This window comes from Rutilus rutilus, assembly GCF_951802725.1.
Source record: "Rutilus rutilus genome assembly, chromosome: 18".
Lineage (NCBI taxonomy): Eukaryota > Metazoa > Chordata > Actinopteri > Cypriniformes > Leuciscidae > Rutilus > Rutilus rutilus.
In genome coordinates this window covers 1,934,799-1,951,390 of record NC_140231.1, presented here as the reverse complement: position 1 = coordinate 1,951,390, position 16,592 = coordinate 1,934,799, and the positions used below count along the sequence as shown (strand labels likewise).

Here is a 16,592-nt window from a genome sequence, read left to right as displayed (position 1 = left end):
ATTAGCAGCACCTCTCGTTTGCCCTAATGCCATCATTAGGAGTGACGGATAACCTTTACACAGCTGAATGAAAGCCCTGACGCACCGGCAGCTCCTCTCAGCCTCTCTGTAACTCGAGTGTGTCCTGATGAACAAGTGCTTTCGCTTCTGGATGCAAAATATGTCAGCAAAATATTCTACAATAAGGCTAGAATTATCGCTCCACCTTTCTAATCCGCGTGCCGGCACTCGTTCATCGAAGCGTGTGAAGTTAAACGTAGATGATCCTTTATGTGAAATGGAAATACTTGTGTGAATTTATATCTTTTCCAGGTTAGTATTCAGCTGTGCTCTGAGGAAAACGTGTCTCATTAAACAACACACACATCTGACAGCAGGCCACGTACAGTAGGGTTATGATTTAGTTTGAAGAGCTTAAGATAAAGCACGTCTCATGCTTAAGTAGGGCTGGGTATCGTTCAAACATTGTCAATATCAATATCGATACTGATATCGATACCATGACTTCGATACCGGTTCCTGAACGATACTTTTTCCGATGCCAGTTGTATGCACAGATTATGTAATATCAGAGGCTGTAACATTAATGTGAAGAAAGAAAGAAAGCTAAACTGTTAATGCAGCCGACCTTAAGGATAAGCACACTTTACAAGATGCCTAGTTTAATGCGAGTTAATTCCGGTTTTCCCGTTTTCATTTTTCTGGATCCCACATATATATATATATATATATATATATATATATATATTTATCCCAAATTTATATTTTTTCTGTTTTAATTTTTCTGGATTGTTAAATAAAATTGTATTTATCAAAAAGCATGCTTAATTAATTGAAATCATGAAAGTAAAAAGCAATTTATTAACAGTTTAACAAAAATAACATTCTTAATGTTGTCAAATTCCATTTTTTTTTACCCAGTTCTTTGCTTTCCGTTTTATTGTGTCGATATTCCATTTTAATGGTTTAATCAAAAACTTATCTAATTAATTTAATTCATTAAAACAATTTAATTTATTAATTTGTATACAATAATAATAACAATAAAATCTGACAGCAGCACATGCCTTATAGGGTTATGATTTAGTTTGAAGCGCTTGATGTCTCATGTTTAAGACAACTTGGTTATTTTTTAGATGTGTTTTCAACATCAAATTATGTCGATATAAATGATACAGGCACACAGAAGTTCTGCATGTGAAGTGGTTAAAACAGTGCTGGACCAAACCCAAGATTCTCGTTACGAGCACGTTGGGCCCTATGAAATGGAAAAGGGACAGACTGTCTGTATCACACTTTAATTTGAGATCAGTAAACTCCATCTTACAGTACATGTTTGTCATGTTTTCTGATCATCTATGCTTTTTTCAGATTGAGCAGATTAAATAAAACACTGGGCAGAAAAGTATCATTTTAAGAGAAAAGGCTCAGATTGGGGGATTTAAACTCTTGACATCTGGCAACCGCGAGCAGGCTTGTTAAAAACGGTCTGATATATGTTGTTGAAGAAACTCTATCGGCACATACACGCTCAAAGCACTTCACTCGTCACAGTTCTGTTCCCTGAGACTTTTATTTTTGATGTTCTTTGCATTTCTGTGGTTCCCTGTGTTGAGTTTTCATTTTTTATTTGGTTCACCTGTGTCCTGTTAGTTATGTGTTTCGGTTTGCCTGTGATTTCTTGATTTCTTCTTCTTTTGTTGCAAATAGATCCTCAACTCTAGAGTTTCTGAAGCTCGTGTAAAGACTCCGCCCTCTTCTGAATGGAGGCGGAGCTAACGCTCATTTGCATTTAAAGGGACACACACAAAAACTACGTGTTTCTACTCGCACCCATTTTTGTTTATACATTGACCTGCGCATCACTGCTATCCGTTTTATAAATTAGATTTTATGACAAGATTCATTCATTAAGTGTGCTTTACGTGTGTTTGAAGTTGGCGTGTTTTTCCTCTCTCGTGTTCTCAGTCCTGCTGATCCAGACAGGGTTGCTCATGATCTGCATTATAAATGATGTCCTCAACCGTTCTCTCTTCCTGTCTCGTGTGAACAGCTTCCTGTTGACCTCAGCAAGATGCACCTGACGGACCACCCTCCCCAGCAGATGCACATGCCTCCCAGCCAATCAGGATGCAGCATCGCCAGTGATTCGGGGAGCAGCAGCCTATCAGACATCTACCAGGTGCTTCCTCTTCCTCATCTCAGTCTGAGTCCAGTGCCCGTGAAGAACGTGTGCACAGTGAAAGTGATAACATTGCAAGGCAATAGTCTGGAAGCACAAATATTATTTATTATCATATTCTTTATTTCAGACCCATGGGTCCATATCAAGAGGGGAATAATACATACAAACATATTTTTACAAACAACAGACAAAATTTAAAAAACATTCAAGCTTTCATTCATTCAGTTTCATTTAAGACCATTATGATACCAGTACAAATCATTTTCCATGCTCTCTTTTATCTTTTCCATACTTATTCCAATAACAATTTATTCCAACAACCATCAACCTGGCAGCACCGACTGTCAAAGATGGCCTCACGTACCTAAAATTCTTTAAATTAAATGTTACAATATTAGACAACTTTTTTACATGTTTAAAAGTGAGAGTAGAATCCAAAGTAATCTCTGTAACAATCCCAAGCTCCTCCCCTTTCAGGAATACATTTGAATGTTTCATCTCTACTAACTGTTTTCAAACATCATACACGTTTTTTTTTTTGTGTTCATTAATAAACCTGTTTTAATAAGCCAGTCCTGAATATTGGTTATAGCAGAAGTCAAAGTAATCGAAGCTTTTTCAAAATCTGCCTACAACGTTCTCACTGCAGTATTCTCTGATCGTTGATTCGCTGAAACCCTTGCACCTGATACGTCAGTTGCGTGTGAAAAGTTCAGAGAGAGTTCCGAGCATGGGTTCGGAGTCGGAGCCACTGATGCGCGTTTGAAAGTTTGGATGACAATCAAGGTAAGCAGATAACAAAATGGTGTGCCTTTCACTACAGACGTAGCCTTGCCTAATCAGTCTGTGTGCCGAGAGTACAGACTTCAACTATAGTTGCGAACATTGTCTGACGTGCGTTATGTGGGCTAGCTAATCGCTCAATAAAAATAGGCTTACGTTTTGGCAAATCGGGCAAGTGGCATTTTAAAATTCCCTTATGATCAAAGGTTGCCCAGATTGTGTTGAGTCTGCCACAGTCAAATGCGGATGCTGAACCTTTTCAGTTACTGGCCTAAACAAGACTGACACCAGGAACAGACTGGCACTTGATGGCACCCTGTGAGTGATGGGAAGTTCGGATCATTTTACTCACTCGTTTGTTCGATCTCATTCATTAAAATGAACGAATCTTTTTTCGAGTCATTTCGTTCATTTAAGTGGCTTTAAATGTTATACTTTTAACAGCCAAATTCCCCGAACACATCCACCTACGCAGTCTTTATCATATTCTGAATTAAGAAATCATTATAATGCAGTCAAAAATAATTTACAGGGAACATAAATAATTACTTTCCGAGTCTTTCGTTCATTTGTCACGTGACACGTTCATGAGCGAATTGAACCCTGCTTCAGATACGAGCTCCTGCAGAGGTGGTGAAGCAGGCCAGCACTGCCACTGGGGCACAGGCTACAACAGGCCAGCACTGCCACTGGGGCACAGGCTACAACAGGCCTCATGTGGGGAACTTGTGCTGTGGTTTTCTGAGGAGGTGGAGGAACTATTATGTGTCCCTTTTGGTTTGAGATTTTTTTATTGTTTTGATGTTGTTGTTTTACATGTTTGTTATTTAATCACCTCTATCTTTATTTTTTTATAGTGCAATCAATAAATTAATTGTACATTTTGAAAAACTTTTCCATTCTTTTTCTTTTTTCATAAATCAGGGTTTAGGCTATATAAGTAAACAAGGGCTGACATTTTTTAAATTAGGGTTAGGGTTACGCGCGCGCACTGATGTTTTACAGAGTCTCACTCCAGCCAAAGTCCCAAAGTTGGCAACCCTGGTGAATGTATTAACTAACATGAACTAACCATTACCAATACATTTGTTACTGTATTTATTAATGTTTGTTAATGTTAGTTAATAAAAATCCAGCTGTTCATTGTTTGTTCATGTTCGTTCACAGTGCATTAACTAATGTTAACAAATACAACCTTTGATTTTGATAACTTATTAGTAAATGTTGATATTAACATGAACTCAGATTAATAAATGCTGAAGAAGTATTGTTCATTCTTAGTTCATGTTAACTAAGGTTGTGAACTAATGTTAACTAATGAACCATATTGTAAAGTGTTAGCTAATTTTCATATCACATTCTCCACAACAAACCAAACAATAAAAAAAAACTGTAATAACTATTTTAATAATTTCATGTCAGTAATAATTTTCATGACAGATTTATTCAAACATGCATTAAATAACGAAGACATCACTTAACATGTTAACTAAAAATATAATGAATATGTAAAACGGTGTATATATTACACCAAACTACACTGTTCAACCATTTCTATCTCTAACTTGCATATTTGGCTCAAATTTGAATCCCCAACATTAATCATATTCTTAAAAATGCAAGGTATATTTTGCACTCTTTACATTTAGGGGCAATGGCACATGAAAAGAAATTGGTCCTCGTTTCGCCCACTTCTAAGTTTGGACGTTTTTCTGCATGAACAACATTTTTTAATGATGACTCAAAAGAATCACTGAATCTGTGTTTTGAGTTGAGTTCTGCTTCCTCTCGGACTTCTCTCCTCTTCTATTGTTAGATTGATGATCATTGATTATTTTTTTGTGAAGTGTGTCTTTGTGATGCTTGGGTGAGTAGAAAAAACTGTATGTAAAGGTTTTTTTATGATGGTCATAAATAATACAGTATAAAGATATAAAGGTCTGGCATGAGTGCAAGAACAGCTTCTTCAGGAGTTCTCATGCTTACACACACACACACACACACACACACACGCACACACACACACACACACACACACTCACTGTATATACTATAATATGTATCAGTGTCAGTTATTATAATGTATTCTGTTTTTATTTGACGTGACGCTCACATCCAGTCTAGGCAAATATCAGCCGTTAAGCAACTGAAGGCCAGTGGGCGGAGCCTATGGAGTGATGATGTGTAACTATTGGTCGATGTCTTGTTTTGGAGGCGGGCATATGCAAATATATTTGCCCGTGTGACATCACAGATCCCTACAATATCAAAACAAGCTGTTTTTGGAGCTTGTTTAAATAAATGCTTTGTTTATAATGAGGAGGACGTTTTAAGCTCTGAAACTTGCAGGATGTTTTAATGCTACAAAGAACTCTTAAAGGTCAAACGATCAAGGTAAATGAGATTTCTGGTGTCACAACATCCTTTAAATGTTTGTCTCAGTGCTCAGGGTGAACGACACACTTTTTATTAACCCTAAACACAATCACACAGACACAGAGGTCACGCTTCAATCTGATCTGAAGAACTCTTACATGTCAAAAGATCAAGGCAAATGAGATTTCTCACGTCACGACTCCTTTAATAACTCCAGCGCTGCTCGTGGCTCACGACAGGAAAGTATTTATACATCACGCTGGACCCTGATATTTGCATTCAGCGCATGAATCAGGGAATCACATGTAAGCTCTCAGAAATCCCTTCTTCTCGTTTACTAAATCGGTTTAGCAGAGGTCACAGTGACCGTAAAGAGAAAGGATGTGCTGAAGAACATAAACCTCATGATTTCTTTTCCTAAGACTGAACAGCCACAATCACTGATGTTTGTTCAAATCACTGAACTGACTTGAGCTGAATAATGACACCGTTGTCTTTTAGGGCTGCTTTACAGCAGAGTTTGAACGAAGTTTGCATTATTGATTCTGATATTTTCCTGCTTATTACAGGGTGTCCGCTGGGTCTTAAAAAATTGATAAATCAATTTAGAGAAAATTAAGGCCCTTAAAAAGTATTAAATGGCATTTTCCAAGGTATTACATTTTGTATTATATTTTATTTTTTTATATTTGTACAAAGAATTGAATTAATTTGTCAATTAATTCTCTTGTGCTTCGTTTCAACCCTTCTGAATTATGTTGCATTGATAATGAATAATCACTAAGACTACGTTTAGTTGTGCTATGTTACAATCAATATATAGTAAATGTAAGTGAAAGTGTCGCCGATGTAACCGGTTAAAACTTGAAGTGGCGATGAGGTCTTAAAAGTTATTATTGAACGGTTTGGTCTAGGGATGTGCACGAATTGTCGAATATTCGATGTGTAATTATTATTCGAAAAATAAAATACTATTCGCATTTTACTACGTTGCTTTGCTTTGCATTTTTGTTAATGCAGTGAATCCATGATAAATCCCAATCACTAACTCGCAGTTATAATTAAATGCACTGGGTGGCGCTGTGGAGCGTGTTTAACAAGTGGATGGTATTTGATCACATAATGTCGTCGTCTGCCTCGCGCAGTTTGGAATTACTTCGATGAAAATTATATTACAAAATGGAAGTACTTTTAATCAAATTAATTTTAATTTTATTATTTTTTGTTTACACATATTGTTTAACCTGTTAACCGTTGCCAGTGCGTCGGCGCACTGAAGCGTTTTTTTTATATATATAGTTCAAAGTTACTATCAGATTTAATGTTATACCTTGACAAACTATACATCATTAAAAATATATAAGATTCAAGTTTCAGTATTTGACCACTATTGTATTCTGAGAAACTTATAGCGACAGTTATTTCTTAATTTGTGTCAGGAGTTATGAAATGAAAAAATGAGCCGATACCTTTAATATGAATTATGCGCGTCAGCCGCTTTCATTCATAAAAAAACTCCCGTGCTGTCGTCATGACAGCGATACACAAAACAACGTCCCTCAGGGCTTTAGCTCAGAAATGTGCAGATTTGGAGAAATATTGATATATTCTCATAGGTTTACATCAGATTTCTATAGACAGGAATAATATTTATTGAATTTATACCCAAATGCGTCGATGTAATCATTATGAGCGCTTGGATACTCTGATACTGTGTTTTTAATTCATACCAGCAGCCTGAGGGCGCTATAAGCACAATAATAGTCCATATATGGAACATGAAGAAGAGCCATGATCATGTGACATTCCAGGACGTTAAAAATAAAGTCATTTGACATGGTCTTGAAAAACATTTAACTAAATCCAGAGTTTTGGACTTATTATCTTCAGATTTTAAACATAAAATGTTTAGACATGTGGCTTTAGCTGTAGTGCATTTCTAGATTGCTACAGTGCCAACTTCAATATTATTTTCATGAGGATGTTTCATAAAAAATAATTTCTAATAAACTTTACAAAACTTTGAAGCTATTTATAAAAAAAAATTTCATTATGACAATAATTAATTCTACATTTACAATAAACTGCCAGGTGTCAGCTTTCAAATGAGATCATACTTGCGCTTTTAGTGCAAAGGGTTCATGAACTGTATGTGTTTCAGTTTGGGTATGTCATTTCTGGGGATTTTTCAAAAGTGGAGTTGCAGCTTAACAGGTTAATGTTTTCAACTAAAAGAAAACGTTTAAGGTGATGATACACAGGGCAACTTTTTGAGCAATGTTGCTGGGCAATCTTGCCGAGCGATTGTTGCTTGGGCACTTTCCCATTGAAAATGGGCAATACATTTCTATCTGGATGATTTAGATCAGTCGTGGGCCCCGTGTCTCATCTGGTTGCCTGTTGACAGCAATATTGCCCAGCAACATTGCTCAAAAAGTTGCCCTGTGTATCATCACCTTAAGATATATAGTAAGCTTGATGTGTATATTGCCTAATTGTAAGCTTGCTCAGAAATGGTGCCAAAACCCCCCAAAAAACGTAACTTAAAAAAAACCGGCTTTCTCATTAAACGTAATTTAAATAAACGAATATTCGATTTTTATGAGCCCAAATATTTGAATACAATATGTTTGAAAAATGCCCATCCCTAGTTAGTTCCAGTCCTTGATTCTGATTGGTCAATAGCTGTGTTTTATTCACGATAAACCGCTTCACTCAACGGTTCTGTGTATCACTACACAACACCCCTAGCAACCACTCTTAGCAATGTAAACATATGTTTGTTCTCATTGAAGCTTATAGAGTATTGTGAGAGATCGAGCAAGTGTGTGTACCTGCATTTACAGTAGATTTACCATTTTCCTTCAGGTCAGTCCTATATTCATAATAAAATATCCATTTGAATGTCCACTGCAGTTAAGGGGTTTTCCGGTGACACGCTAGTCATTTGTCAGTTGTGTCTTGCTTCTCCGTGTTCACAACAACTTTGAGTCATTTCAATATAAAAGTCTTCTCTACTGACGACTCACTCATAAAGATAGTCTTTGCCGCCATCTAATGGTGAAATAATGTGTGTAACTTCTTTTGCTGTTCACTGTCAGGGACTATTTTTTGTCTTCATTTTCATTCGATTTTACTTCATTATATAGTTGCATTGATACATATTATTTGGCTTTAATATTTGTATTGTGTGGTAACCGTTTTATAAAAGCAATAAGGTACCCGAGGCTAGTGCTGTATCGTGAATAAGTCACGGCTGACTCCGCTTCGCGTCGTGCCTAACAACGCCCTCCAGCCGCGACTTATTCACGATCACCATACAGCACTAGCCTCGAGTACCTCATAGCTTACATAAACTGAACTCCTGTATATACCCTGTGTTCGCTGCTTTGAAAGCATCTGTATGGTGTGAGGAGCTGAAGAAGTAAAGCTTGACGTGTTCCTCCACAGGCCACGGAGAGTGAGATGGGAGACGTGGATCTGTCGGGTCTCCCCGAAGCCCCAGTGGACTCTGAGGAAGAGGAGGAGGATGAAGACATCGAGCGCTCCTCTGAGGCTCTTCTGGGCCGAGATCTGGTGCGCGAGTGTCTGGAGAAGGAGCCGGTGGATCGCACCGACGACGACATCGGTAAAGCGAGAACACACAACAGGCTCTCTCTAGTCGCGTTTATTTGAGCAAAACTTTTGCGAGATTTTCTAAATGTCGATAAAAACAATATTGCGAAATGACGGCGTTTCCATTAACTGATGTTATGCGACTGAAACGTAATTTTTTGCTCTCGCGATTCGCGATAAGTCATTAATATAATAATGGCAACATGTTTGTAGGTTTACATATATCTCAGCCACCGCACTAGACATTATATTTAATGGAAGGAGTCGTAGACGTGTTTTCCAAGCATTAATGGCAAGGAAAGAGCGTTATACTGAGAGCGGCTCATATGAGGAGTTTCTGGGTGTTTCTCCCTCAAATCTGCTTCAAGATCTTGATTGTGGCATTTCTTAGTGGTTTAGAGTCCAGTATTCCCGTAATTCTTTTGTCTTTTATAATAGGCGTAATCTGCGGGTGGGACGGGTGGGACATGTCCCCACCACTTTTTGCTAAGGTCGATATTGTCCCCACCACTTTTGAAACATCTCGCGGCACAAATGTACCAATACAAATAAATAAAACATCTCCAGTTCACTAGCAGAGCATTCATTTAGTTCGTTTGTTAAATAAGAGGCGATCTAGTGCTGAAATGTGCTGTTTTTTAAATCAAGTGATCAAAGTGCTCGTTGCCGCTGAGATCAGTGGCGTGTTCTCTTGTGGCTCGCGCACAGTCTTCACTCGGACGCGCGCTTCAATCTGTTGTGGAGACTCTCTTCGTTCCGGTGAATTACAAAACAAAATGCACACAAACGTGTCCCTGCCTGATATACAACCACTGATAAACATAATCGGGTTTGATGAGAAAAAAGAAAAAAAACCTATACGAGTGTGGATTAGATCCCAGAACCTCTGACGCGCTTGGCAAAAGTTCTGCCCCTGGACCATTTAAATACATGCATAAAAATTGCCGGATATATTTATTTATTCACATTATTAAACATTTTTATTTATTTACATTAGTAAGCTACAGGACATCGTCTTTCAAAACATGACCTGCGCGAAAGAGAAAAAAAAAATGAATGCGTCTCTGTCCCCAGCACATTTCAAACCAGACTGACGCCCATGTCTTTTATGAGTATAAAGAGGACATATGATTAAAATCTGAGTTTGTCCGTGTTAAAGTGCTATAATCGGGTCCCCAGTGCTTCTACCAACCCAGAAAGCCGATCAGATTTCTCTCTCCTTCTGACGTATGAAGAGGATCTTATTATAATATTACCGGCCCTTAATCTGCACGTTTACACACACCAGCCGACATTTGGTTTCACGAGCGACAGCAGAGACCAGTTCTAACGCAATGATAGAGATCCAGCAAAGCCTGAATCTGTTCTGTGGTTGAGCACAGACGAGCCCTGAACACTATTGACCAGAACATGTCACCGCTGTCTTATAAACACCTCAGGAACTGTGGACACTTGTGGAGAAGTTCAACATGATGATGAGATGATCAATGTAACTCCACAACAACTACACAAATGTCTCCACTAACATTCAGAAACTCTTCCTGAGTCTCTCCGTAAGGCTGCACTCGCTACTGGTGATTCTGGGATTCTGGATGAGTGAGATTGGCCTGTTCTGTTATTGCTGGAGTTTCTGAAGCTCGTGTAAAGACTCCGCCCTCTTCTGAACGGAGGCGGAGCTAAAGCTCATTTGCATTTAAAGGAACACAAAAAAAGGGGCAAATTTGACAAGCTCTAATAAATGATCTGGGGAATTTGAGCTGAAATTTCACACACACATTCTGGAGACACCATAGATTTATATTATATCTTGTGAAAAGTGGCGTAATATTTCACTTTTAAATGGTAATGGTTTGTTAAAAATGGTGTTTGTTTGGTGGTTAAATTCTCTCTCTCTCTCTCTCTCTCTCTCTCTCTCTCTCTCTCTCTCTCTCTCTCGCTCTACAGAGCAGCTCCTGGAGTTCATGCATCAGCTTCCAGCTTTCGCGAACATGACCATGTCAGTGAGGAGAGAGTTGTGTCGAGTCATGATGTTCGAGGTGGTGGAACTGGAGGGGACCATCATTCTTCAGGACAAACAGGAGGTACAGCCAGTCAAGCCAGTTACAAGCACACATACTGATCACAAGCTGTTTTACTGACCTCTTTCCGCGGTTCAAGCACTGATTGATCCATTACATGAGATGTAAGTTGTTCTGTATCTTTCGACATTCCTTCTGATGTTCACTGATGTTTATTTGCTGCGGTAACTAGTAGAGGAAGAGATGAACTGAGATCTGGCACACATTAAAGAGACAAACACACATTTATTGAGTGAAATTAAGTAAAAAACATTTAAAAAATCAAATAAAAAATAAATACACTGTGAAGCACGTCATAAATGAGTTTAAAGGGGACGCTCAGCCATGTTAGTTGTGTGTGTGTGTGTGTGTGTGTGTGGGCTACAGTGAAGGTCAACAAGACAGACGCTCTTTCTTCATGAGAGACAGAAACGCAAAGAGATGGTGCAAAGGTCAAGAAGCAGATTCACTCGTACACACACACACACACACACACACACAGTTTTTAGCAATGATTTCCTTCCTTCATCTGCATTTCCTGCAGCGGTATTACTTTATAATACTCATCTTACATGTGTGCACTAGTGTGTGTGGTGATCTGAGTGCACTAGTGTGTGTGATGATCTGAGTGCGGTGATCTGAGTGCACTAGTGTGTGTGGTGATCTGTGTGCACTAGTGTGTGTGGTGATCTGAGTGCACTAGTGTGTGTGGTGATCTGTGTGCACTAGTGTGTGTGTGATGATCTAAATGTTGTGTTTGCAGCTGAACACTAGTGTGTTTGTGTGTGTGTGATGATCTAAATGTGCTCTATTGTGTTTGCAGCTGAATACTAGTGTGTGTGTGTGATCTAAATGTGCTCTATTGTGTTTGCAGCTGAATACTAGTGTGTGTGTGTGATCTAAATGTGCTCTATTGTGTTTGCAGCTGAATACTAGTGTGTGTGTGATGATCTAAATGTTGTGTTTGCAGCTGAACACTAGTGTGTGTGTGTGTGTGTGTGTTAGTGTTTGCAGCTGAACACTAGTGTATGTATGTGTGTGTGTGTGTGTGTGTGTGTTTGCAGCTGAACACTAGTGTATGTGTGTGTGTGTGTATGTATGTGTGTGTGTGTGTGTGTGTGTGATCATCAAAATGCTCTGTTTGCAGCTGAACACCTAGTGTGTGTGTGTGTGTGTGTGTGTGTTTGCAGCTGAACACGTGGTACGTGATCCTGAACGGGTGTGTGGAGATCAGTTATGGAGAGGGAAGAGCAGAGATGCTGTGTATGGGCAACAGCTTCGGCATCTCTCCGTCTCTCGACACACAGTTCATGAGCGGGCTCGTGTGCACCAAAGCCGACGACTGCCAGGTGAGCGCATCACATGCCTCGGGGAATCGGGATTAGGACATGACAGACTTATGAGATACTTCAGGGTGTCCAGTTCTGTTTCCTGGACATACCATGAGATGAAAGCTCACATTATGACAAACTATGTCTTCATTATAAAAAAAAAAAGAGATGAGATACAAATTAGATAAAATCCAAAATTATGAAATAAAAAGTAAACATTATTAGAGAAAACACAAAATTGATACTGTGAGATAAAAGTTCAAATTACAACATACTATGCCCATCATTATGATAAAAAATAGAAAATTATGGTAACAAATTTAGATAAACAAAATTATGACAAAAACGAGTTTGTAATTATGAGATAAAAAGTATAAATTATGATATGTCATTATGAGATGCTATGTAAGAAAAAGATAAAAGTAAAACTCATGAGATAAAAAGATAAAATTATGAAAAAAGTGAATTACAAACTAAAAAGTTGAAAATATGAGATAAAAAGTAAAAAAATTTACATTAAAAAACTCATTATGGCAGAAGTCAGTTGTGAGTTAAAAGGAGGAGGATATGTTGAAAGTGTTTGAGGTCTGAACAACATTGACGTGTGTGTGAAGCCTCACCTCCAGACTCTGTCCTCGAGGAACGTTGATGTGTGTGTGAGCTTCACATCCAGGCTTTAACGTTGTGAAGACGCTGATGCTGTCATTAAACTCTTCTGAAGTCATGTGACGAGGAGTGGCCGAAAGTGAAATAAGGAATAACTAACGACGGCCACAAATGTCATGGCTGTTTATTATTTAAAGGAATTAAACACTTTAGAGAATACAGATGTAAAGCAATGCATTTAAACTTTTTTCTCTCTAGTTTTTAGGTGTTTGTTAGTTCGAACAGTGCCAGCAACACCAAGGTCAAGGGTCAGTTCCCTGGGAATGCAGGAATGAAGAGCAGCAGAGTGAGAATAGCAAATATAATGGGTCAATTTCTGATTATTAGGGCCACAAATCTCTAGTTTAGTTAGTTTTTATCCATTTTCTTCTCTAAGAATATGAAATATGAAATGTGTGATGTACGTCGCTCCACTCTGCTATCTCTGTCGGTCATGATGTGTCGTGGTCAGGGTCCGAATGCAAAAGCCTCCTAATATAGCAGCGCTGCTGATTCCTCAAAATAAAGACTCAACTTCCTCTAACGCCGTGAACCCTGTGCTCGCTCTCACACACACACACACACACACACACACACGCACACGCACTCATGAGCTGGCGCTGTGATAGTGTGTGTTATCCATGTCTGGTTCAGACTAACCTCCTGCGCTACTCTCAGTTCATCGCTCTTCCTCATGTTGTTGTGGGTCAGTTTGTGTGCATCGCTCAAGAGGACTACTGTCGCATCCTCAACCATGTGGAGAAGAACACACACAAGGTGGAGGAGGAGGGGGAGATCGTGATGGTGAAGGAGCACCGGGAGCTGGACCGCAGCGGCACCAGGAAGGGCCACATCGTCATCAAGGTGAGGATCATCTTCATGCGTTACTCACGGGTGTGTTTCCCCAAAGCAGCCTTAGCCAACACTGTAATGACTCTGTGGACACAAAAAACAAACAATGGACAAAAAGCATCACAAGATGACCCTTAATCACACCAAGTTAATTACTAATCATCTTCGCAACGGAAGTGAATCAATCAAAACTAACTTTATCTGGACAATAACTTTATTCTAGATCTGCTGTAAAGCCTAAACAATCCCTGTGACTGTAATCTCCTCTTATCACTGTAAAGCTGCTGTGAAACATCTGTATTGTTAAAGCGCTGTATAAATGAAGGGGACTTGACTTGACAATACAAAACCATCGTTTGTTTTTATGCACTGGTCAGTTTTGGGCTGTTTTATGAAGAGAAAAACATCCACGATCCAAATTGAAGTGTTTATTTTAGTGCACTTTTGTCTATTTGCAACTGTAGATTTCAATTACAAGGTTAGAAATCTCCACTTACACCAAACTTTACAGTGTTATTCCACTCTATATTCATTTATCTTTCGCCTGATTTACATTATATTCCTAAAAACATGGTGAAAAAGCATTTTTTCCCCCTCTGATTTATCAAAAATCCAATAATATATCAACAAAATCAAACGAGAATTGTGAGCCTGGCTTCATCCGATGTGCAAATTCCTGTTCTGGAAATGTATGCAAATGAGTGCATATTTAATTAGATAATGCCTCATTTGCATACTCGAACATTCCAGAAAACATGTAATACAAAATGAATTGAATTATTTAATTAAGTGAATGTGTTAATGAACTTTGGTTAAGTTAGCTGTGGAAGTATGGTGAGATTTATTCATTAAATCTCTCCCTCTGGTTTCACGAGAAGCTGTTTCTGAAGTTAAACGATCTTGGACTCGGCAGTCGGCGCATTTCCCTTTTTTGCTGTTCGTAGTGGCGCACCTCTCAGAGCAGCTTTGAATCTTCTGATTGGCTGTAAACGAGGCGTTCAGGGTCAGTTTCAGGTCTGTCTTTACAGTACAGAGTGTTTCAAAGCAGCTTTACAGAGATAACAGGAACGTAATGCAACACAGTTTGTTTATAGAAGAAAATAGCGTCACAGTCCAGCTTAAGTAAGTTGAGTGATGGTTCATTTCTGTTGTAAAAAACGTATTAATGTAGTTAATTTATATACAGTCATGACCAAAAGTGTTGGCACCCCTGATATTTTTCCAGAATATTAAGTATTGCAATTACATGTTTTGCTATACACATGTTTATTTCCTTTGTCTGTATTGGAATAACACAAAAAAAAAAAAAAACAGAGGGAAAAAAAAGCTAATTTCACACAAAAAAACTCCAAAAATGCACCGGACAAAATTATTGGCACCCTTAACTTAATATTTGGTTGCACACCCTTTGGAAAAAACATCTGAAATCAATCAATCGCTTCCTATAACCATCAACAAGCTTCTCACACCTCTCACCCGGAGTTTTGGACCACTCTTCTTTTCCACACTGCTCCAGGTCTCTCATATTGGAAGGGCGCCTTTTCCCAACAGCAATTTTAAGATCTCTCCACTGGTGTTCAATGGGATTTAGATCTGGACTCATTGCTGGCCACTTCAGAACTCTCCAGCGCTTTGTTGCCATCCATTTCTGGGTGCTTTTGACCCATGATCTCGGACGCAAACCCAGCTTTCTGACACTGGGCCCCTACATTGTGACCCAAAATCCTTTGGTAATCCTCAGATTTCCTGATGCCTTGCACACAGTCAAGGCACCCAGTGCCAGAGGCAGCAAAACAACCCCAAAACATCTTTGAACCTCCACCATATTTGACTGTAGGGACTGTGTTGTTTTCTTTGTAGGCTTCATTCTGTTTTCGGTAAACGGTAGAACGATGTGCTTTACCAAAAAGCTCTATCTTGGTCTCATTTTTCCTCATTTTTTGGCTTACTCACGTACATTTTGGCAAACTGTAGTCTTGCTTTTTTATGTCTCTGTGTCAGCAGTGGGGTCGTCCTGGGTCTCCCGCCATAGCGTTTCATGTCATTCAAATGTGGACGTATGGTTCGTGCTGACACTGAGCCTGCAGGACAGCTTGTTTGGGGCTGCTTATCCACCATCCGGACTGTCCTGCGTCGCATCCTTTCATCTGTTGTTCTCTTCCGTCCACGTCCAGGGAGATTAGCTACAGTGCCATGGGTGGACAAAGGAACATCTAGATCTCTGGAGATGGACTTGTAACCTTGAGATTGTTGATATTTGTCCACAATTTTGGTTCTCAAGTCCTCAGACAGTTCTCTTCTCCTCTTTCTGTTCTCCATGCTTAGTGTGGCACACACAGAAACACAATGCAGAGTCAACTTCTCTCCTTTTGCCCACACCTGTTACTTGCCCCAAGTGAGTTTAAAGGAGCATCACATGCTTGAAACAAACTTATTTATCCACAATTTTGAAAGGGTGCCGATCATTTTGTCCGGCCCATTTTTGGAGTTTTGTGTGAAATTATGTCAAATTAGCTTTTTTTCCTCTGTTTTTTTGTGTTGTTCTAATACACACAAAGGAAATAAACATGTGTATAAGCAAAACATGTGTAATTTCAATACTTTTCTGTGAGAAATACTTTCAGGGGTGCCAACACTTTTGGCCATGACTGTATATAGCCGCTCTGGAGAAAACAGTGATGTCATCGTCCAGCTCAGGTCAGTTCTCATATAATGCTGTCAGTGCAGGAGATCAGTAATATAGACGTC

The 16,592-nt window shown here is 38.9% G+C and overlaps 1 protein-coding gene across 25 annotated transcripts in view; it reads left to right on the top strand.

The window, feature by feature from the left end:
• rapgef6 (Rap guanine nucleotide exchange factor (GEF) 6) overlaps nucleotides 1-16,592 on the top strand; it is a 141,210-nt gene that overhangs the window by 83,448 nt on the left and 41,170 nt on the right. For all 25 annotated transcript variants that reach the window (XM_084386819.1, XM_084386820.1, XM_084386826.1 and 22 more), the window contains 5 exons: nucleotides 2,054-2,182; nucleotides 8,795-8,972; nucleotides 10,904-11,040; nucleotides 12,207-12,365; nucleotides 13,704-13,856. In XM_084386819.1, coding sequence (XP_084242945.1) covers nucleotides 2,054-2,182; nucleotides 8,795-8,972; nucleotides 10,904-11,040; nucleotides 12,207-12,365; nucleotides 13,704-13,856 — 756 coding nt within the window. The remainder of the gene's footprint in view (nucleotides 1-2,053; nucleotides 2,183-8,794; nucleotides 8,973-10,903; nucleotides 11,041-12,206; nucleotides 12,366-13,703; nucleotides 13,857-16,592) is intronic.